The sequence below is a fragment of the Siniperca chuatsi genome, linkage group LG21, assembly GCF_020085105.1.
Source record: "Siniperca chuatsi isolate FFG_IHB_CAS linkage group LG21, ASM2008510v1, whole genome shotgun sequence".
Classification (NCBI taxonomy): domain Eukaryota; kingdom Metazoa; phylum Chordata; class Actinopteri; order Centrarchiformes; family Sinipercidae; genus Siniperca; species Siniperca chuatsi.
The window spans coordinates 17,429,374-17,454,746 of NC_058062.1; the positions used below are offsets into that span (position 1 = coordinate 17,429,374).

The 25,373-nt window shown below is 39.8% G+C and overlaps 1 protein-coding gene across 1 annotated transcript in view; it reads right to left on the minus strand.

Annotated features, from left to right (window-relative positions):
- Window positions 1-2,633: 2,633 nt before the first annotated feature.
- The window catches only part of grb2b (growth factor receptor-bound protein 2b), a 28,838-nt gene continuing 6,098 nt past the window's right edge, over window positions 2,634-25,373 (minus strand). The window contains exons 3-6 of the mRNA XM_044182397.1: window positions 11,915-12,012; window positions 7,528-7,650; window positions 6,696-6,864; window positions 2,634-4,701 (exon numbers count right to left, since the gene is read on the minus strand). Of these exons, the coding sequence (XP_044038332.1) occupies window positions 4,516-4,701; window positions 6,696-6,864; window positions 7,528-7,650; window positions 11,915-12,012 (576 nt within the window). The 3' untranslated portion in view covers window positions 2,634-4,515. The remainder of the gene's footprint in view (window positions 4,702-6,695; window positions 6,865-7,527; window positions 7,651-11,914; window positions 12,013-25,373) is intronic.

Below are 25,373 nucleotides of genomic sequence, written 5' to 3' on the forward strand. Positions count from 1 at the left end.
TTTTCATCATCTTGCATCTCTTTGTAGTCGTTTTGTGTCTCTTTGTAGTTGTTTTGTGTCTCTTTTTATTCATCTTGCGTCTCTTTGTAGTCGTTTTGCATCTCTGCCTTTATTTTTTATTTTAATGTCTACCTCCTACTGCACATGCCTTTTCACAAAATGGGTTTATTTCTTACACCTACCAAATCCAGACATCTTTTTTATTTACCTCGAATGTTATCTATCTATAAATAACCATGTGTCTAGACTGAACTCAAAATATCTCTATAAATATGATGCTGAGGGACTGGCACAAACAGGTCACTAGTTCACACGCTGATAATAATCTTCTCAACTCTGCACGAAATGTCCTTCTCACTTGCAAATCCTCAAATCATCTTAAAAAATGTCCGAACACAGTGGAGAGCAGCAGGCTTTTAATGCTGCCGTGGCTGTTGTCGACTACTGTAGCAGCACCATATGGCAAGCAGCCTAGTCAAACTTGATGCAACACCCCTGAGTTTATGCTTACGCCTTACACTTTAGAAGAACCTCCCACAATTATGAGAGACTTAATATTTTATATAGTTTTATATACATAGTGTACATCAGAAATCTCTTATATTCATTTAATTTGAATAACTGCCAGTGCCACCAGTGGTCAACGGAGACCACCGTGCCAACATTGCTGGTAAATGTCATGATGATGAATAGAAGAACTGGAGCAGATATCTTCCATAACTAGAATACATTCCAGATGAGAGGGCTAGAAAGAGGACAGCAACACTGATGTAACAGTGTCTGCTTAAGGCAGTCGGTGACAAAAATGAAGGCAGAGGGGCGCCAGATTGAAGAGAAGAGCAAAAGTGGTACTCTGAGTGCTAAAAGTCAAAATGTGGAGCAGACAGTGCACCAGACCGTGGCTAACTCGATGTTAAAGATCTCACTTGGCTGCAGCAGAGTGCTGCATGCAGAGCGCCCCGGGCTTCCCTTCAAGAAATGAAATCATCAGCTTCCTCTTCACTGCTTCTTCAGATCAACTGACACATGCACATCATCTGCACCTCCAGAGAAAGAGACACTTTCATAACAGGTTTCATAATGAAATGTGGCCTTATTTATAGAGTTGGCGTTTAACTAAACCCACCGACTGACTCATTGCCACTGCTCTGTTGTCTGGAGGAATTCCCTTTCGGTCGAAGATGCTAATCCTGTAGTATGCAGATTTCCTGTGCATGTTCAGATTATATAGATGATTTAATACAACGCCAGCATAACAGGCAATATCATTAAACTGTGTCTGGATGGGCAAGATCATCTAAGGTTAAAATGTCAAAAAGGACAAATCTCTTATATGACTGTATGGGTGCATGTTTTTGCCTTTTTATTACAAGTCAAATAAGCATACTGTACTGTTTTGATTGTATTTTTCCCGTGACTCCCGTTTCAGCAAGAAATAAAAATAAACCTGCAGTCTTCACAGTGATGATCATTATGGTTGGGGTGCTGGATTTATCTGAAAAGATGTTGAGAAAAAGCTGTTCTCTTTGCGACATTTTTGTTTTCAGGTTTGAGCTAATGAATGCAGCTCTCAAATCCTGCTTTTCTAAAAGGTGCCCACAAACACACAACCACCACCCAGAGACGAAAAACAATCTGTGCTGTCAACAGCAGTTCTGCCAAAAACCATAGCGCACCTGATATTCACTTGTGATGGATTACTCATCACAAGCAAGCTCCAAGTCTGCAAGCTGATTATCATACTGCACCAGCATGTATAGAAACCACTGGCTGCCTAGAAGGTGGGGTGATGCATTAAGAAAAGAACCTGTTTTTTCCTCTTACAAATGAAACTTTGAGTTCATAAGCAACAAAACGCAGCCTTGCCTTCACTCAGGGGGTTTCGCTGCTATGACAAGTAGCTCCTGATAGCTAATTTTAGATATACATGTACACATTACTGTGTAACTGAGGCTATTGGCTGACAATATGACTCCTATCTTTTCTTGCTACTATAGCTACAGCTTGTGGCTACGGTTTAACAAAAGTTCATTTCTCACTAAGTACCCTCAAGTCGTAGTAAAAACACTCGTAGACTCCCTTTCATGTTAGATACTTCAATAATGAATGATCTCCACATTCAACTCTCTGGAAGAAGGCGAATAAGCGTATTCCCAAAATGTCAGACTATTCCTTTAAATGTAAAATCTCAAATACATACATACTAGGAAAACAGTAGCTATAACGATGGCCCAGCTTGGCACACATAGAGCAATTCTGACAATGACAGAACAGCTCCTTCTTGTGGAGAATCTGCAGCCTGCTAAACTAAAATGAGTAAGTGAGTTTGTGAATTTATGAGTCAGCTACCACTCAAGTCCATGAGCTAAGTCTGTTCTAAAATAGACACCACAAAAAACAAAATGGTTCTCATTTTTTAATAATTGCATTTTATTAATTGAAAAAAAAAACAAAAAACAAAACAACAAAACCAAAAAAACAAAAAACCAAACCAAACATATGCAAATAAAAAAAGAGCAAAAACAAAACAGTATCATTAGGTAAGACAAGGCGAAAGACACTTAAATAAGAAGAGTTCCATGTTGGTGAGGATAAAGGTGAAGGCGGGGTGATGTAGGAGGGGGGAAAGGGGGGTTCATTATTGGGTAGGGCAGGTTGGATTATATACACTGTTTCTCACTGCAGGACTGGCAGGCCCCGTAAAGGGAGGGGGCTCAAAGTAGCAGGTCGGAGACACTGAAACACCAGAGAGAAAGGCACTATCCAGAGAGAACAAGAAAACACAAACACAGTAAACAAACGCACGCACGCTAACACACTGGACCAAACCAGAAATCAAAATGTTTGACAAAAAAAAAAGTGCTTGACCACACGCCACATTGGACAAAAGAAAAAACAAAAAAAAAACATAAAAACAAAAACAAGGACAAAACAACTTTTACATCATTTACGCTGATCTCTCAACTTTTAGCATAAAAGACAATCTCTCAGTTTCAACTGTTAATCTGTGCCAGCTGCAGATCTGCACTGGTGATTACACAATGTGATTATCCAAACTCCGCCTCTTTGCTACGTGCAGGTATAACAAGGAGGAGAGCGTCTGCTTATTCATGCATATAATGAGTGTTTGTGAATATGCATGTTAACTACCTGTACATATCCTCCATATGTAATTTTCTTTAGAAATGAATATTGACAACATTACTATTTCAGCATGTCTTTTAAAAATCCCTTGCATGGTTGTGTAGTTCAGTTCTCCGACCTTGCTTCCCTCATGTTAATGTCAATGGACTCAGTCAGCTACATTCACTGCCCAAGTAAAATGGCTGCAATAAATACATTGGCTTTGAAAAGGTGGCTGACATTTACCACAGGGCTTCGTAATACAACAGCTCTTGCAGCATCCATGGCTCTACTCGCTGGTCAACATTAGCTTCCTGACGCAATTAGTTTCTTCTCAGAGAACTAACTTTACTTTCCTTGCATTGTAGATAAGACAAACCTCTTTGAATGGAATTCGTGACCCCTTAAATATCATGCTGTATTATCTGAGAGCCCTCAGATAGATTCAGGAAAAAAAAAAAAAAAAAAAAAAAAAAAAGACTGACAATTCAGCACATTCTAGAGCTACTAGGTCTTATCCAGACTAACAAAAGATTGAACATAATTTACAAATGGAAAAAAATACAATTTGTGATGAGAGGTAAAACAGACAAAACACATACAAATATATAATATATATTCTTAAAAAATGGATTCTCTCTATAGTTGATTTATTTATACAGCCAATGGCTGATGTACAATGCTCACGTGCCAAATGATCTCAGACATGGAAACTTGCTGTACTGCAGATTGCATCTTTTGTGTCTCTCTTCTTTTTTGTACATTTTTAAAACCATTTCTTCTTTTTTATATTTTTTTATTTATTTTTTCTTTAAAACAGAGTTAGGGTTTATCGGTAGGCATTTCATTTAGGTGATTAAAACAACATGCGGCAAAGAAAAAACAAACAAAAAAACAAAACAAAAAAAAAAACAAACAAAAAAAACAGGCAGAATGTTAAGAAGTTAAGGAGAAGACAGAAGTAGCTGTGGGAGCGGTAGAATCATTTGGTTATCTTCACGGTTGGTGCACTATTCTTTAGTTTCTCTGCATTTAGATTTCCCTCAAAGACGGTTCAATCCTCACCGAGGCGTTCACTAAGGAGGCGAACATTCTCAGCACAAGTTAAAGTTGATTTTGCTCAGCTGCCACCCACACAGCGACACCTACTACAGCACTACTCCTGTGCTATCTCTCTCTCTCTCTCTCTCTCTTTCGGTTGTTTGCGCTCTTCCTGTCTGCTCCTGTTATCGTGGGATGGCGAAGAGGGGTGGAGGGGTGGTTGGGGGTTGGATGGGGGGCTGATGAGATCAAGAACGATGATGATGATGAAGATGATGATGGCGGCGGCGGTGGTGGTGATGGTGGTTGCTGTTGTGGTTGTTCTTGTTGTTGTTTACATGGTCTGACTGTTTACATGTTCCGATTGACAGGCGTGACGTAGTTGCGGGGGAACATGCCCGTTTGGCCGTGGCAGCCTCCTTTCCACCAGTTGGGGTCAGAGTTGTCCAGGACTTGGATGAAGTCGCCGCGTCGGAAACCCAGCTCTCCTTCCTCCTGGGGGTCAAAGTCAAAGAGCGCCTGCACATATGTGGGATGCTGTGCAATCAGAGGAAGGAAAAAGAGGTTGTAAAACAGGTTAGTAAAGGTGTAATATGATGATTAAAACAAACAGGGATGAAATGTGACAGAATAAAAATACTGAGACATTCAGTCTGATTTCTGAGTTAACAGTGACCTTGGTTGAAGTAACCCTATGCAATATTCTGGCTAACTTTCACGTCATCAATTCTCCACTATGAATACTCCAGAGTACGACACGTGGGTTGTACGTTGCAGTGTACGTTGTAATTAAAAAACTATTTCAGTGGTTGCTCTCAAATCTTGATCAGCCGCAGGAATACACAGGAAACAGGACTAAACAATAGTGCTGCATCCTGCTACAAAATATAATTATAACTGTCTTTCTAGTGGCGATAATGTTACATGGCGCTCTCTCACAGACACAGGCTGTCTCTCTCTCTCTCTCTCTCTCTCTCTCCTTTATTTGCTGTGTGGTTTTGGTCACACTTCCTCTCTTCTTTCCCCTGCAGCTGTCCCTCGGGCATGCAGGCTACCAGCTTCACTTTAGCTAACTTCCTCCTCCTACCCATGGCCAGATTCACGCAAATACCACACACATTTGAAATTAAATCTTTATGGTTTTTACTGAGAAGCTATTATGTTTATTTATTTATTTATTTTTTTTTAAATAGGCTACACAAGTAATACTAGCTCTAAGCCCTTTAGCTAAGCCTCACTGTTGCTGTCTTTACCTACAATTTAATACTAGCGCACTAATTTAGAACTGCAAACAAACATCTATGTGACAGATGTCCGGTCACTAAAAGCTAAGCTACTCCGGTCAGTCACCCAGAGGATTTCTACTGAATGAGATTAATGCAAAAGTGTTAGTATGAACTCAAAGAGAATAGCATTGTAGCTTTGCATCACAGTCACTCAGAAAAAACACTGTTGATATTAGTTTGAGTTCAAGGGGTTAAAGGATTCTCACTGCGTCAGCTGACCAGACACCTGATCATGGATACAATAAATGACATGTATATTTTCACCTGTTTACCAATTTCTTTTTTTCTAATTAGCCTTGTAAAAATGAAGTATATAGTAAAACAATAGGAGCATGTTGTTTGCGGGTGTCTCTGTTGTTGTGTTATGGCAGCTATCTTTCTCCAGGGTGAACCAACCGATTAAATTGGGTGCATATAAAAAACTATTTTGTATATTCAATTGAATTCTCAGCACAATGCAGATATTTTTAAACATAATCTACCCCGAAACTCTTTAACCCACAGCAGGAATTATATCTATATCTTAAAGTAGTATGTTGTACTTTTTAGGAGAACTGAACTGAGAGACAATGTTACATTTGTAAGTTACTTTTTAGAAGAACAGGATGTTAAGTTATTTAATGTCAAATTGAGGACGGGATGACACACTGAATGATAGTCTCTTCACTGCTTTATCAAGTCATCTGTAGTTTTAATAGCATCATATTTTTTTTCAAACTATCAATGCACTCACACACCTATTGTGATCACTGAATGTAGCTGGCTTTAAAGGCCCCATCAGTATTTATAAAACACATACATCTTAGAGGGGGATTCTCATTCTGTTTCTCCCTGAGCATAATTCGGTTTTACTAACTTACTTTTCTTGAACACCATCAGAAATCATAGTAACCAACAACAAGAGAGAGCTTTTCAGAGACTAGACGTTTCCAAAGACATTTCTGCAGACAACATTGCTGCAGTTTGTTCATATGTGGTTATGCAGACAACCAGCATGCTGGTTCTGCAGCGTTAAGGACTTAGCTTTCTCACAAGTGATCTAGATTGGGGGGGAGGGGCAAATCTATATGAGCATGTATGGTGCTAGTAAGTTTGAAAGGTACATTCAATTATATCCTCAAAATAAACCACGTGTTCACCTCTTAATAGTTATTATACCATATCATTCTGTAAAAAATCTTAAAAAGAGACCATGTTGCGGCATATTGTCAGAGTGTGTTCACTCTTAAGGATGTCAGTTCCTACCTGGGGGACCTGCTCTATGTCTCGCAGAAAGATTTGCTGATTGCGAGAGACTGAGGTGGAGCGGTGGTAGTCTACCAGCTCGTTGAGGGAGTTAAACTTCACCACCCATAGGAAATACTTTCCAGCCCCATCACGAAGAACCTTGAAGTGTTGGACGTCATTTCCAAACCTGCACAAGGTCACAGAGAGGAAAACTATGAGGAGGGGATCTGCAGCAACATTTAAGAGTACAAAAAAGGTACAAATTCTGACAGCCATCTATAGTTGTTTTTGAAGGCAAAACACAGATTTAAAATACATGTGGTGGAACTCACAAATTTACCTCACTTATCAAATGGATTAGACGTGTCTGTGACAGACTGGTAAGTGTTAGTCAAATGAATCAGTCATGCCAGTAACAGACTGACATTCAATACTAGCTGACTAAATGAAATCAGGACAGTCCAGACAGTAATTAAGATCCATATCTTAGCATCAACTTTACATGTAACCTGCTGTGAACTGATCTGAACTGTCGTTTGGGAAGGTCAGAATGGAGAGACCGATAAGAGGAAATGAGCTCTGTATGTGTCAGCTAAAACAGTAAGTACTCATAGGGCTGATGTCCAACGCACAATACAAATGATAAACTGGCAAACACTTCACCAGAGGGCAGCACTGAGACTTGACAAGAATAAGGAAGAAGCCGTGCTGATGACTCAGGCATTCCAAGTACGGAAACTTATGAACCTGATCAGTCGTGGGGAAACTGTACATTGATGTAAGGATAATGGTCAGCTGTATTTATAGAAAACAGTGCGAGTGTGAATCGTTTCCCCTGAATGCTTCTTACTTCACAGAGAGGGAGAAGTCTCCTGGTGCACTCTCGCTCTCTCTGATGAGGAAGGCCCCGTCGTGCCTCTGTTTGTTTAGCATCTCCTCTGCTTTGGCCCGGGGAATCTTCCCGAAGAACCACCTGGAGGAGGTAGAAAACAGGTACAATAATTTTCTGGTGCTCACCAGAATATTACTCCAAATGGAAACACATTGAGCTTAACTACGGATCATGTCAGCCACAAGCAAGGTTGGGTGAGAAAACAATTAACCAACTTATAGAACCAAATCCTATAGTAGATACAACAATTAAGATCTGGTGGGATGTAATGAATAAATACAAAATGGAGGAGGATTGTAAATTGTTGATCTGGCCATTGTATTCTCCAAAATTCAAATGTGGTCAGATGGATAGCACATTTACATGATGGATTGACAAGGGAATCACTGCAGTGTGTACATTAACAGACGGAAAAAAGTTTAAATCTTTTGAAAACTTGAAAAGAGAATTTGACTTGGAAAACTCTGATTTATTTAGGTATTTCCAACTAAGACATCTTTATAATACAGACATTGAAAATCACCTTTCTCAAGAGGGCAGTGAACTAATTGATATGGTCACAGGGGCTTACAGACATTTACCTTTGAAAATTGTATCCAGGCTGTATAAAAGTCTACAAAATTGCAATAGGTTTGACTCACTATACATAAAACAGAAATGGGAAGCAGAACTGCAGCTTAAACTGTCAGAGAATGATTGGCATTCAATCTGTCTTTTACAACAAACTTCTACTAGCTCCAGACAATGGAGAGAATTTGGCTGGAAGAACTTGGTGAGATACTTTATTACACCCCTCATTAAAAGCAAACAGTTAAAAAAAACCAACAGTGTTGGAGACTCTGCGGGGATGTCAATGTCAATCATTCTCATATATTTTGGTCATGTATAAAAATTCGCCCCTACTGGGAATCTATTGTAATAGAAATGGAAAAGATTTTGGGTTACAAAATATCGAATGACCCACAGACTCTGTATTTAGGCCTGTTAACTAAAGATGTTGTTAGAGGGGAAGACATTCATCTATTCAAAGTGATGCTGATATCAAGTAAGAAAGTTATAACGAGGAATTGGTTGAAAAGTAAGCCTTTGAGTCTGGACCAATGGAAGAATATCATGGCGGAAATTTTTACAATGGAAAAAATGACCCACGACCTGAGATTGGATGCACATAAATGTAAATTACGATGGTGGAAATGGACCAACTATGTAACCCACTCAAATATATGAAACAAATGGAAGATCTGTATTTGTAGCACCCTACCAGTTGTTATCTTGTTCATTGTGAAAATTAAAAAATGCAAAAATAAAAAAAAAAAAAAAAAAAAAAAAAGAAAACAGGTACAAGTAAGCATTGACTAAGCTGACCCGAAGCCACCACTTAGCCTTTTTCTTGCATAGACTGGATCCACGGAGTCTATAAGAACTGTTATAGAAATGTTTTCTCAAACAATCCAAATACCCATACTTATGAACATATGAACACAACACTGCCTGATAATGCACAACATATCCGAAAAGTGTTAAGGCAGTGCAATGACAGTCCATTTTTCTTTTATAGTGCTTATTGTGCTCAAGGTATGCTGGGGGACTTAGCCCATCATGCACTGTGCAAGAGGATACAGGGTACACTTTTGACATTGTCAGTACATCACAGAGCTAACACACATAAACAAACACACAGACATTCACATTCACACCCATGAGGTAGAGATGCCCAGATTGATCAGACACCAATCATTATCAACGCCAATATTCAGTTAAAATATGCGATTGGGATTAATGCTTTCTAGTCGCGAAAACCGATCGAGGACGCACATTGTATTTGTTTACTAGCGGATCTTGACCTCTTCAATATGGCAACTGCGTAGACGCATAGAGAGCACTCTACCACCAACAAGAGAGACAATACTGTACCAGGAAGTAAGGAAAAAGTTACACAAGCACTGACCAGTCCTATGAATCTGCACTGTCCATCTATATACCAGGAAGTAGATTAGTCATTATCTAATTATAGTGGCAAAGCCAACGCAAAAAATAAATATTTTGTTCCAGATAAAGTTACAGTCTCTAATTAGAGAAGCAGTGAAAATGACATTAAAATGATATAATTTGACATTTAAAGTCTGTAAATATTCTATCACTTGTAAGTGGCAGACATTTATTTTTAGATGTATATTTGTTACCAATATATCACTGTGAGAAAGCCCTGACAGAGCGAATAAGTGAGAGCAACAAAGATGGATGGAGAAGGGGAGAGACAAATGCGAGACATAGCGACTGAAAGCTCTTTACTTGTGTAAATAATTAAAAAGTACAGTCAGCCAAAAGATGACATCTTGGCTCCTTTACACGTAGGTGAAAATCAATAATGAAATGGCCAACTCTTGATGTGCTTTGTATCTGTGCTTGGCAAGCCTGAGTCTCTTTCCCTGTTTGAAAGCATTCATGCTGCTCTAACACTCTTATTCTTAATTGACTGTCACACAAACCTAAGCATTAGCTACAAAAACACAATTACTGTTGAGCAGGGTGTACCAACAGAAAGGACTCTGACTTAAAACACAGCCACTCTCTATTGTGCTCTGCTGTATAGCACAGCTGTGTGTGCATGTCTGTTGGGCCGTGTGGGTGCCTGGTGCTTTCAGATGGCACTTTGTCACCGCAATGGGGGACAAAGGAAAACTCCAGACTCTTCATTGCCCCGTCACCACCATTTCTAGTCCATTACTGTACTGGGTTGTTTTCTTAAAAAAATAAAAAAATTTACAGTAAATCTACATTCTACATAGAAACAAGGTGCAAAACTATTTCACAGAAGTCAATTCACACAGGTTGCACTTTACTGAATCACAGTGTAAAAGGAAAAAAGGGAAAAGTGGCTTTTGATGACGTCGTAGGATGTGATAACACTTACACAACATAACACATAATGGAGCCCATTAAGGCAAGCAACATAAGACATTAGACAACCTCTCACAATCACTGAAGTCTGATTTGGGTTTCATCTGGGATCTAGGCTTAGTGGAAATTTGGTCTGCTGGCTATTTCACAGTAAAAGCCATACAGAATTACATTCACTTTGAAAAGCAGGTACTGGAAGTGTTGAGTTTCCATTGACAGCACCCGCATTATACTGCTTTTACACTGCTTCTATGTTAACATGCAAATAAGAAAGCAAACAGCAAAACAATCAGTCAACTGATGGAGAGCATATACATGATGCAGCTTTCCTCACAAAACAACAACAGAGCAGAAGAGATTTAGGGCTGTAGGACACATGGCATGAACCTCAAACAGGCTGACAACCTGGACAGAGACAAGTATTGGGGCTGGGGGAACACACACAGTCAACGACCTTATTATGTGCTGAAATCAAGTTTTAAGAATGGGTTCAGCCATACTTTAACTATCAAATAAATCGTTTGTTCAAGTTCATAAACACAAGCCGAGTGCCATCCAGTTCCATTATATTCGAGAGAAGGCAGCCATCTCTACGGCCGATATCTCCGAAACTCGGCAACTCACAACAAAACAATCTAGATGGATAAATAGCACTACAGGTGAGAGGAAAAATATGGATTTTTGATTTTGGGGTGAACTGTCCCTTTAAGGAAGACAGTGCTTTTTAATAATGAGACAATTAGATTAGATTATTTTGCTACCTTTCTGTATGTACTATATTATTTTGCAGAAAACATTGGACTCAGTATGAATGTGTTGAAAACTTTGCATAAAAGTGGTAACCCCCTTGAGAACCTTCAATATATCGATTATGAGAGGTTCAGTGTTACAGATGTATGAGGCAGAGCTAAATATTGATTCCCCATAACCATAATAAAGACTGTAAACACTTGAGTATTGTTGGTACGAATACAATGACATCCTCCCCCTGCAAAAAAAAAGAGAAGGTACATCTGATAGCAACCCAGCAATGATGCAATAAGGTCAATATTCAATTAAGCATAAGAGGCCTTGAGCACATTAATAAAGAGAGAGCTAATTTGGCACTGAACGCAGGTCCAGACGTAATGTCCTCTAAGGATCCTGCCTCTGAAGTGGTTCAGCGCGCACTTGGCCAAGGCATCTCATACAATCACGTCTCCTAAGAGTGAACGGGGCAGTTGTAGTTCAAGCTTACTCAACCTGAGCAACTGACAGTTAATATGGCCAAATTAATTTTTCAGTAGAGGCAGAAAAGAAAAATCACCACATTTTTCTATTTAACATAGATGTATATATTTAAATTATATCTATATTGTATGACATGTACAATATATAGCACACTTTCACAGATAAAGACTAATTAAAAACGGACATTAGAGAAGCTGGTATGCCTAATACTTACGGATGGGCTTTCATCTCTATGTAATTCTTTGGGATGAAGCCGTCTTTTCCATTTAGCTCTGCCTTGTACCAGTTCTGATCACATTCTTCATTTAATACCTGGAGTTGACAAAAAGACAAAGAAGAGTCATTCAGGTTAGTGCCACATACAAATGTCAACAATGGAAAGCAACCAACCTCCTAAATTTAGTTTTAAGTCATTTAATTTCCTGTGACTTCAGAAGGTACATGTACTGTATGTCAGAGATCTGCTTGGTAAATATTGGAAAACTACAAAACTAACAGTAGAGGAGAGCAGCAGGCAAATAAATATTGTAACAAATACTATTTAAAACGCTTGCTCCTAATCCTAACGAATTTTAGCGGTACACCTCTGTGACACAGACAGCTGTGAGGGCATTCATGTCTGACAAAGTATGGCTACAGTGCAGGTGTATCGATGTGTGTCCAAGTCAATATGTATGTGCCTCTTTGTCTATGTTTGAGTGTGCTTAAGAGAGATGGGTCGTGCAGAAAGAAATTAACCTTCACGCTGCAGCAGCTGATCTATCTTAAAAAAAAAAAAAAAAAAAAAAAAAAGGTGCCCATGAGTGTTGTTCCATTCATAACTTGAAATGTTAGATGTTTTTCTTCTCAGTAGCGATTTAAAAATGTCCTTCGTAAGTGAATGCCCTTTTGATAATCTCAGCCTGATTTATGGCCACCACAGACCAGCAGGGTATAAAGCCTTAAAAGCAACAGAAAAGGACGCAACCAAGCTGTCCCTCTCATCCAGTCAGACAAAATCCTGTACTGAAGAATGAATCAGTTTTACTCAGAAGAATTACATGAGTCAAGTTTGTAAAAAGCCATTTCTTTCACTGTCTTTGATCTCAACTCATCTGCGTAATTAAAAAGGCAAAAAACTTTTTTGGCCAAGGCACGCAAGCGATCCTTAATGCAGCATCACTGGAGTGAGAAAACATCAGACAAAAAACACCGTTGACAATCCTCTAAGCATTTTAGACTCCGACATTGTTCCTCTGTCCCTCTATTTTCTGAATCACAATTTTTTTTCTTTGCCTTCCTTTCCCCTTAAATTCATAATTTCCCACTAACCCAGGCCAAGACAGCTGTCCAACTGGCCCCTGTGTAGTGTGAGTGGCCTGGGTCTATTTGCTCCAGTGAGCCTGCAGAATGCCAGCTGTCACCGGCCTTCCCCAGCTGCTAACCCTGCACAAGACCAACATTACTGGATCAGGGAGTGGCCTTGGACCAAAAACACAAGTAGGTTGAAATCAGGAGTGGGGGGAAGGGTGGGGGTCGTCTATATGTGTATGTGCATGTGTAACACAGTGGATTTACAGATATCGGGGTACATCTGTGATGTGAGCCAGACAGGGCGAGCGTGTTTACACTAGTCAATGTGGCACTGTCTGAGCCATGTCTCAAACAAAGGGCCTTAGCCTTTGGTTGACACACCAAACCGACCAAACGCATACAATCTACAATTAGCATTTGCTAATTAGCACTGAACATAAAGTACAGCTGAGGCTGATGGGAATGTCATTAGTTTCCCAGGTATCTGGTCATAGACCAAAGTATTGGACAAAATGAAATTTTGACCTGATGATGGTGCTAGAAGAAAGATCAAGGGATCAGTAAGATATAATATCTGGGAACCATGAATGTGTACAAAACTTAATGCCAATACATCAAGTGGATTGTTAAAATAATTCACTGAATTAAAATGAAAACTTTTACCAAGTAATAGGTCCTCTGGGGACGTTGAATATCTGTAGCAAATTCTCCAGCAATCCATTCACAAGTTGTCAAAATATTTCACTCTGAACCACAAATGTCAATGATGTTGCTAGAGGGAAAGTCAGGGGATCACCAAAGTCAGTAGAATACATCCTCTTGAGATACAATTTTACAGATATCCATTAAACCATCCCTTAAATAAAGTTGTTGAGATATTTCAGTCTGGACCAAAGTGGTGGACTGTGGTGGGCTGCACTCCGCAGGGCTATGACGCTAGCATGGCTAAAAAGGCAGATGCAAAAAATAAGAAGAAACCACAGTAAATTGGGTCATTAACAGCCATTCAGTCATCTTGCTTTCACCGACAGCCTCCACGGATTCAACATTCATCAGTCGAACTGCCGTCTGTGAAGGAAAACTTGTGCCAACATGCCAAACACGTTGCAAAAACTATGTGTGAGTATTGGCCGCTGACACCCAATGACCACTTTGTGTCAGGGCCTTAATGATACTGTGAACTTCAAACTCCCTTTTACTTTCCGCCAACAACACACACGCGTGCGCGCGATCTCCATATATGGGAATGCAGAAACTAAATTTCTTCACACATACACACACAAACAAAACAGTAACACTTCCACCACTTGCAGCTGAGGCACTTTAAATCAAACATAAAAGCAACAAATAATGTGAGAGTTCAAAATGTGCTCTTCTACAGGATTATAGGTAGAAGAGTTGCCAAGCAGTCAGAGAGACAATGCTTCATCCTCAAGACCCAGGCTCAAGCCCACTTGTTGGCAAGCATCCACTCCGCTGAAGTGCCCTTGAAACCCTACCAGCTGCAGCAGTGCCGTTCAGTTGACCCTGCACTCTGACCTCCCTCAGGGAAAGCAAACAAAAAAAGAAACTTTCTTAACTGGATGAATTACTCTCAATAGACTGACATCAACTAAGTACACTGTTGTGAAGTAGATTGACTCTGTAATCATTTTCTGCACGATAAAGAAAGCAGCAGAAAGAAAATTAGAAGCATTAGAAGTAACTTTTTTAAACTCATCATGGTCTCATAGTTAATACAACACTCCTAAAACAGAGCCGCCTTATATCTCTCACTGTTCATTGTTAAATTATATCACTGATAAACCATAAGGCTCCTAACAATGCATTTTATCATTGTTGAGAAGGAGAGTCCTTTTGGCAGATGGCGCAACATGCCTTAAATAACCTTAAATAATTACCCAACCTAAGTTAATAATAGAGCACAGCAGGTGCTGCAGTATACTGTACCCTAATCTGATATGAATTGCTAGAATGCTTAAGTGAATTTTCCCCAAGATTCAAAAACAAGCCACCGTTTGTACTAGGGGTATCCCAATCTAACTTTCATTTTCAATGACTGATGCAGATATCTGAATTATAAATACTCAATATCTGCAACTACTGATTACATTTTTTGGTGTACATGACAATGTTTTAGGCTTCATTCCATATGTAAACCTGCAATATTACAGTACACAGTAAAACTCAGCTGACATCCAAGTGAAACAAATTGGGGTCTCGTCTTTGGTGGTCAGAGATATGTTCACATACACTGTTGTGTTGTTGTGGGATGACCGTGTCTCAATGATGCTGACAGCAGGGCAAACGGCAGCATGGCTCCGAAGGCTCATTTCCAGCTCAATACAGCAAAATGGTGAATCTGAACAATCTGACTACCTTGATACTTTAAGCCTCTTTACAACATGATGAATGCTGTTAGATTTGTACAAACGAGTACAAACATTGTCATCTTTTAGACAAAACAGAATTTAGTAGCTACTGTTATTATGACTGAAAGTGAAATCGGTACAGCATGTTGTCAATAACCAGAACATGCATTGTATATAAACTTAATAGTCCGGCTTCATCCCAAAAATATATGGAATTGTTCTTTGCAGGTTTGCTACTTCAGAAAACCACAAAACAATTTGAAACAGCTGGCTGTAGGTTTGGTTTCTGAAATTGGGGAACACTGTAAAATCAGGGGGTTTTCAACCAGAAAAAGAGAAACAATCCAATCTTTTTGTATTTTTATATATATATATATATATATATATATATATATATATATATATCTCATTATGAAACTGGTCAACGTGCCTTCGACAATAATGATATTTTAAACAAAAGGAATTAAATACTGTGTTAATTCCTGTAGTATAAATGCCCCAACCTACTAGACATCATATTTAGTTTCCTTAAAAAAGAGAGAGCTAAAACTTAGCAGTAGTAAAACACAGTGTTAATGTGAATGGAAGTCAGAGTAGCTGAACAAAGAGACAGCCAATGTGTGAGACCTGATCGATGATATTCAATCAAAATAAGCGGCTGCAGTGACAGAGAAACTTCCCTCATTGTGGCAGACATCTGAGTAACTAACTTGCCAATGAAAGGTGTTTCAGTAAGTGTTGAATCAAACCATATTCCATTTTAAAAAGGAATAGTTCAACATTTTAGGAAATATGCTTATTCGCTTTCTGGTGGAGAGTTAGATGAGAAGATCGATACCACTCTCATATGTGTCCATTAAATATAAGGATAATGCTAGCAGCTGTAGCTTGGTTTAGCATAAAGACTGGAAATAGGAGGAAACAGCTAGCCTGGCTCTGTCCATCGGTAACAATCTGCACCTCTAAAGCTCACTTATTAACACACTATATTGCGTTTGTTTAATCCGTACAAAAACAACAATTCGCCATTTTAAAAAAGGTGGGTTATCTGCCGGACCAGTTGCCAAGTAACCATCAGTGACTCCAGGACGGACCCTGGCTAGCTGTTTCCAGTCTTTATGCTAAGCTAACTGGCTGCTGTTTCATATTTACCGTACAGACATGAGAGTGGTATCAATCTTCTCATCTAAATTTTGGCAAGAAAGCACATTTCCCCCCAATGTCTCACTACTTTGAATTAAGCTGAATAAGTCTGAATATACATCTCAAACAACACTGAAACTTGTCATATTATACAATAAGTACCCATCCTAACTGTGGTAACCAACTTGACAAGTATTTTTTAGTCATATTTATCTTTTTAAATGATTAGGAGACATTTGCTCAGCCGGTTAAAAAAAGATAAGACCACCAGCCTTGATATCAAAAATAGTGACTGTTTCGAAAGAGAAACTGTGTGTAATTATATCAAATAAAGGCCAGTGAAAAGGGTTGGCTTACGGCCGAAATACATGGGTGCAGTTGACTTTAATGGACGCACTCTGCTGCGGCAGATGTGTCGACCCGCGTCCAAGCCCCGTGTATTTCGGCTGTTAAGACATGCCTTTGGAGTGGCATTTGAACTGCTTGCGGGTCTATCTGGTGGCTGTCGAAACTGAAAGAATGGCAGCCCATGAGGAAAAACAGAAATAAAATATTTGCTTGGCTGGCAGTTCTTTTAACCATACAGAGAGGAGACAACCGCAGCATTGTGTCTGACTGAGCTCTGTCTCTGTGTTCCAAGCTGAGCCAGAATTGTGCTACTGCACTTCTGTGGATGATGTGCATTCCCTCCCTCTCTCTGAAGACAGTTTTTTTTTTTGTCTTTTTAATCTGATTGAGCCACAATAGTTGTAGGAGTTTCTATTTGAGAGGCAAAGGTCCAGGCCAGGGATCATCTCCTCCACAGCTGCCACTGTAGACTCCCTCCTCCCCCTGTCTCTCTCTCTCCCTCACACACACACACACACAAAAATATTAGTGCTTTCACCCACACACCCATGTGTGACACTAAACATGGGTAGCTGGCATTCACAAGAGACCCAGGTCCATAACTAATAATTCAGTACGTCTCTGTAAAACGCAATTACACAATATCTTGTGTGAATCCATCTGATAAAACAGGGTTGCTGAGTTTCAACGCTATTAATCATCTTCCCAAGCCATGGTGTCTTCTTCTTTTCCTTTACATTCTATAATCATGTTTAAGTATCTTTGTTATTTAGATGAATAGAAATTATGCCTGGAATACACCAAAGCACAGCAAACATGGATTTTTGCTGGCTCTCTGCTTTGATTTGGAGTGATGACCATGAGGAGATTAGTTTGAAATCCTTACTTTCCCTTTCGTGGCTACCTAAAACTGAATGTCACAAAGAAAATCCTTTGCATAACACTAAGTACGTGGATGAAAGAAATAGCCATGATTAAGATGTCATTGTTGCATAATGTGTACATAGGACCGACTTATTGTGTAAGACGAGATGGAGGTAGAGAGTGAGGTACATAGGGAGACTAATGGTGAGGGCAGAGAAAACAAGAAGCTAAATAAACCACATGTCTGCGCAGTCCACACAGGATTGCAATAAATCAGGAGCAGGGATTACCCTGGAGTGTGAGTTAATCTGAACATGCGGCAGGTCAGCCAGATAGAAAGATAGACAAGATAAAGCTTCATCAGAACCTCAGAGGCCAAAGCCTGTTGGGTCTGCCACCAAGTTTAATGAAACTGATAGAGCCCCTTCTGCTGTCTATTTGTACACCAGATGGCAACCATGACAACATCAAACACCGTTTGGTTATCTAATCAGACCACAGAAAGTGATCAGTTACAACAGTGTACCTGGTAATATGCAAAGTCAAAGTAACTGGTAAGAAGAGCAAGTGGACCAAAGCAAACAGGAAATAAGCATTTTAAGGAACCCAAACAGCACATCGCTGATCGGAAGTAGCACACACTACAATATCACTCATTATTCCACAGAATCAGAACGATCAGATAAGGAAGTGGTTCTTTTTAACTCAATAGGGTTACACATTTGCAGCGGGCAATATAAAATTCGGCCTCAGTTCATGTACAGACACTGACTGAGAAAGATGAGAAACTATATATATATATATATATATATATATATATATATATATATATATTTTTTTTTTTTTTTAAATCTGCTCAAATTGTACAAATCTAGCAACTTCATGACCACACCAAACCTATTTCTGTCCAAGAATGAATATGTCCAAAGATGTCAGAATTTGTAGATTTGGACCCTTGAAAAAGTTGCTATGGGAAAAGACTTGAAAGTCCCCGTGGAGGTGGTGGCTTGGTCAGTCCTAAACAGTGATTTTTAGCAGACAATACTGAGCAACCAGGTGGGCCTAACTCACACACCCCCTCAAAAAATAAGACAACAGTGAAACAACTCAGGGAGAACAGATGGCCTGTAATGGCAGACATGCTAAGTGATTCCTGAGCATATCTGTGTGTGTGTGTGTGTGTGTGTGTGTGTGTGTGTGTGTGTGTGTGTGTGTGTGTGTGTGTGTGTGTGTGTGTGTGTCAGTGCCAACTGTGTACATGTCCTGTGACCCCTTTGGTGGCACCAGATGTTACACAGGGGAGAAACTGATTCACCCCCCAAAACAGTATCTAGGACAGTGTGCAGGGACTGTGGGATACAGTCTTTAAAAAAAAAAAAAAGGAAAATAAAAAAAGGTAGGTTATGTATTGGTGTAATAATTTTAAATACCCCGAATGTGTTATCACAAAGTTGAATAACTGGGCTGCCCTAGACTGATGGATATGGAGAGAAAGATTTAAAACCACAGGTAGACTTGGGGGTGTGATGTGGTGGGGCGTGAAGACCCACACTAGTCCACTTTTTACAAAAACAGATCTAGAAAGAAATGAAAGCCATCGAAATGAGTTTGACCTCCTTTACTCCCAGCAGGGAGGCTGCAGACTTGGATCAGGGAGTGCCACCCCGATGCAGAAACAGAGAAAGAGATTACATTGAATTCCAGTAAATAAAGGCTTGTAACACTCTTGTAATCAAAATAATGCTTGAGGCTGTTACCACATGGGGAGCCTCCCTTATAGAGTAGAGACTGTGGCTTCAGACACACATTACACCTCCGCCCCAGGGGATAAACTCAATGTTGGACACAACAACAGAAGAGGCTGATCATGGCTTCACTGTAGCTTGCAAGACCACCAACTCTCATACTGAAACTTTACATTTTCTAGATTTTTCAAGAAAATATATTTATTGTTAAGCATTAAAAAACACTTGACCCATTCTGTATTGCCACATATTTTTGAGACTCAGTGGTCTAGACTGGTTGAGAATCACTGGTATGTGTTTACAGCAGTGAAACGCTGAGTACCAAGTTTACATGGACTGAGAATTTCATTTCAAAAAGTGAGTATTTTTAATTCTTTTAAAAAGTAGGGAATAACTGGGAACGTTGAAAAGATGCAAGAGTTGTATCAAAAGTAATCAAGGTATACAAAATTAGACTTAGATAATGTGTATGTATTGTATGAAGTCTTCACCATCTTTTGGACTAATGTATCAGGATGCAAAAGTCAGTCAGTGGTGAGGATACAATAGGCAACAAGCAATCCAACAGTTACACTGTAGCTGATCAAAATTACACTGAACATAAGCCATAATGCCTGAAAAGATGATGAACCCACCAGCCAAACCAGATGGGTGGTAAACTCTAATTAACAGTTTAAGTGTGATAATTGATGTGGAAGGATAATTTCGGCTTAGCCCCACTCCCTCACTCCTTTCTCCTCTCAACATCAATTTGACTCAGGCAGCTGATGTTTATCACAGCTTGAATTCTCAATGCAGTTTATTTTGGCAGAACCCTCTAATGACTCAAGCTTAAAAAAAGCGACAAAATCTGTTGTGAAGTAAACAGATGTGACAGCTTAGGCAATTGTGTGCACTTATGAACAACTGTTGCAGTTATGTCGCATTAAGAATGAGCTTGTTGTTGTTTAATGCCAATGCAAGCTTTACCAGCTGTTGTTGAAGAAATTGACCAACCACACACCGCTGGCACCCAATCCTAAGTCAGTGTAAGCCAGAAGTTGATGATCCATCACCTTCTCGGTTGTGTCAAGAAATATATGTCACTTTGGTCACGTATGTATAATGTATTAAACATTGGCTAATCAATGTCTGCCTAATTCTTGGACTATTTTTCACTCACAGCCGGAGCAGAGTGGGAACTAAAGCCGAGGAGAGAGAGAAAAGCGAGACAATAACTTTTGGTTTAAATACAGTTTTCAGTGACTTTATGGCACATCAGGAGGGAGTGGTGTGGAGATGAGGAGGAGTGAGATCTAATTACAGCTCTCTGACTCAACAGCAAGCAGAAGAAAAGCGAAAAACAAGGCACCAACCGAGACAGAAGACAGATCAAGAGAGATGAATAGCAAAAGCAAGAGAAAGCGACAGAAGCTGTGAGAGAGAGAATGAGAGCAAAAGAAGACAAAAGGACCACTTTGAAGAATCACACTCCTTGTGATCAGTTTAGGAAAACACCTCCGGGGCAAATTACATAAAATGAGGGCATCGCTTCTTCAGAGCAGCCAAACTAGCTATGTTTTATTCTGTGGAGTGCACTGTCCTCCATCTGCGGAAGATGGCTGGCTAAACGCCCTTTTGTGATAGCCTATCAATCCACTGAAAGTGCAAATTTGTCCTTTCATTCCCGCGCTGCACAGTTGTTGCTCCCATCAGATGCAACAGCTAACCTGCATCTGTAGTGCCACTGAAATATTCCTTCTTCCTCCTCTTTTTATTGCTCTTAAGAATGTAGAAGATGTACAGAAAACATTGCTGGCAACACAAAAAATTGTCTTGATGGTGGTTTCTCACTATGTGTGAAAGACACACAAATGAAATTGAGTTAGTCTGAGTGACATCTATTGGGATGTTTATGTCCAGGGGTGGTGATCAAAAAGAGCCGAGCTGTCCTAATTCCTGCTTTAGATGGCTGATTATGAGCCACACAGCTTGCCTTTGTTGGATTACCGAATTAGAGTGTCTGTCTATGGTGCCTACATCCTTAAGGCATATATATATGTACACGAGTCATCTTTAAATGATCAGGAGGAAGCACTGTCAAAATTTATCTTAATTTGGTAATCTTAAGTTTTAAAAAGTTGAAAAGGTTAAAAAAACAAAACAAAAAAACCCCCCAAAAAACAGACTACAGCGCACCATGTCTCCCAGGACATGAACCATGAACTGAACCAGAACTGCATGGTCAGTTAGTACACGGAAAATGTCTGGCTTTAAACCAGGTTATCAAAACTCCATCCAAGTGCTCCCTTTTCACAGAATCAGTACAGCATGCTTCAGCCATGCCAAAAACTTACACATTCCCACCAAGTCCCCACTTCACATTCTCTGGTGTCAACAGCTTATCTTTGCTGTGCAATAAACTATAAGGTTGCTATTAAGCTTCAAACTAAGGAGGTTCTTTGAGATCATTATTTAGGAAAAGATTTAATGTCCCTTTATCACAGAGGGATACAAACACAAAAGGCTGTGTGTGAAATCACTCCCCATTTACTATATAGTACACTATATTTACTATCCACCATTTTAATTGAGTGTCCAAACTGAGTGTGAAATGTATGCACTATAGTGCCCTCAAAAACTCCAACAATGGATCTAAAAAAGTAGTGTTGCATCTACATGTACACTACTTTCTGCTAACAATCCCACAATGCAATGAGTCATGTCAATTCACAAAAGAGTAAAACTATTTAGAGTCTATTATATAGGGAGTAGTGAATGAGTGAACGAGAGAGCCGTATATTTTCTGCATACATGTCGACTACATACTACATTCTCTGTCAAGGGCCTTAATACCACCTGTTGGCCTACTGCTGCTCCTCTCTGCACAAGGTCTACAGGCTGTACCTGAGCACAGACTATTTACTGCTCTAACAAACTGTGCACAAGCAAGGCCACAGAAATAGAGGGAGAGAGAGTGTCAATTTAAGAGAGCGTGTATCAACTTCAGGGTGAGCAGCAGGCATGATTACTGACATATTAAACCTTGCCCAGTTGGGCAGCTATTGGACCAGAGTGGGTAGTTGCTGGTACAAATAAGCGTCAGCCTGCTAGACCTGCTGCTGTATGTTGACTTGGAGCAGATGTCTCAAATACATGGACGCACACACACACAAAAAAAAAACATTTCAATGTAAAAGGAGAAAGGCAGGAAAAGGTTCATGCAAACACACTTTCCTCCATTACTAAGCTAAGGCAATATTTGTACTTTCCACATCTCCTTCCATTGGCCATGTCAACAGCAGCATGCTTGGTAGTGGCTAGGTAGAAAGACTGCATGTTCCCCTCTTAGCTCTCATCTTTTTGACTACTGTTACTACTATTCTTACTAATGAAAATCCATTTACAAATACAGGTTGCGTCAACAATAATGGCAACACCCGTACCACTGTGTTGTAGGGGTATTCCACTGGATGACTGAAACGCTGTAAACTTTATCCTGACTGATTAACGTCTTTGTGTGTTTTTGTGTTAAAGACTTCATAGCAAAGCCTCTAGAAAAGTTTCTTACTTTAACAAGGTCACACTGTTTGAATTAGATGAAAGAAAGGAGAGGGGGAAAAACTGAGTCAGAGAAATGTACTTATCTAAGCTTTCTCTCCAGAGATTCAGCACTTAATTAGAAAATAGTCTGCTCCTATGCAAATGTGAAGTGAACACACACAGTGAGATCCTACAAGGCCTCTGGCAGTGTAAGTAGGGTGAGTCTCAGCTGTAACAAAAACTGCACAATGAGAAACGTAGCAGTGCTTTATTGACCCTTCAGCTTCACATAGTCAACTGCACTGCTGCTTTACACAGATGGCTAAAAAATCTGCAGAAAACCATGGCTGACTTGAACTTAAAGTGTTTGGAAAGGGAAAATGAAATAGTGGGATTTGGATCTTGGATTGGAGCTCAGACTCTAATGACGGCTTACGAGTCTTTCAAGTGAGGTTTGGACTTTCAGGCATCACAAGCCAGTGCTGATACAACTCTTCCTCCCTTCAGTGGTCAAGTAGACGAGGAGGGGGGGAGGGGAAATCAATACCCTAAGCACTAATAGGCGATGAGGGAGCCATTAATCAGGGGAGGGGTGGGGTAGGGGGCCTTAAGAGAAAGTGTTGAAGTAACTGGCTAAAAGCTCAATACTCCTCTATATCACAAGATGCCTGTCACAGGGCAACTTAAAAATAGTGAGTTCTTGCTGAAGCCAAATAATTTGACTGTAATTCTATTGCAAGTCAGTGTCAGAAGGGACTGGGAGTGTGCATATCTGTGTAAATTCAGTGCTGTAGTGTGGTTGGTGCACACTGTAGCGTTGCTGGAGTTTGCTGAGGAGACAGGAAGTTGCTGGGGGTTGGAAGACATCAAACAGGATGTGAAAACAGCTAAGCTGTGGCATTAATGTTAACACACAGATACAAGGGGACACTAATGTTGGGACAGACAAGACAACTTTACCACAGATTCTAAGCCCAATTTGCCTCTGGGCTTGAAATGGTTTGGGGGCAGCAGGATGAGTGGGTGGTGGTGGTGGTTACAATCCTGTCTTTCTTGAGGAAAAGACTCATTTTTGTGAATCTCTCAAATTCACATTCATTGGCCTGATAAGCCAATTTGGTTTAGTCAGTCCAATTTACCTTTTACCACTGTGTAGCACTCCTGTTCTAATATTTCCTAGCCTCTTCACCAAGTTTCAATGTTTTAGTTTTCAGTGTTTGTTTTTTGAACTTTCTGAGTATATATATTTCATTTCTCAGTGTAATAACAGTTTTCTCCTTTGTGAGCTGACATTTGCTTCGTATAATGACTACTGAGTGTCTTACTGTTCCACAAAGGCCTCGGCTCTATTGGTAATCTATCGGCAAGCTCTCATTCAATTCCTGGGTTGACTTTAAATTGGAGTTTTATGGCATACTATTTCATTAGTGGCTACAATATAATATTGACAGAGTAGTATGACTTGAACAGAGTTTAAATAAATGCTTTCAATGTGGAGAAAGCAGTTTGCAGAATATGCGAGGTGGAAGGGCGGATCTTAGATCATGCTACGTGGGGAGAGTTCAAAGATCTGTTGATGGGAGCTAATTCTGTCAGCTAGCAGGGCTGTTAATCTTTATTTATTTAAGGAGGAAATGAGAACAAATGTACAGTGCTCAGGGCAATGGCCAGACTCTACTGTGGCCTTCACATGCCTGCCGCTTTGCCTCTAGATCTGCTTTCTGACACAGAAAATGAGCAGAATGAGAGTAGGCTAAGCATTGAAAAGAGCTGATTTGATTATAAAACTGGTCAAACAACAAATGCAGTTCGTGATAGGACGAGTTACTGCAGATATGGCTGGTTGATTTGTATTAAATATATGCTCATGTGACATGTGATCAATGGTGATTTACCTATCATTGATTTTGCAGTGTCATACTGCTGTGTTCAAATGCTACAATAACAGGTCGTGTAAACAAGGTTATACAGGTCAATGAATTTCTCACTTCAATAGATTACTTTTCAATCGTCTTAGTAAATCATCTCCGGTAATGATCCCCCAAAGACATATATTACTAGTAAGGAAGTCAAAAGTGATTTTTCCCTGGTTGTTGCACCTCAAGAACACACTTCAACTCTCAGTACGTCAAGAGGTAATGTTAAATAGTATACGAGTGCGTGTGTAGACTTCACTGTTCAATGTCAACTTCTGAAGTTTGTATAAAGTAGCTGAGACCAAGCCCAAGACTAAAAATGGCACAAAAACAACTAATAACTGTTCAGTGTAGTTGGATTTAAAGAAAGACCTTCTAAACCATCAGTGGCAATTTCCCCTTTTTTGTCTATGCATGATGGGAAATCACACTGTGAAACCGAACTAGTCTGCACTATGCAAATTTGTCAT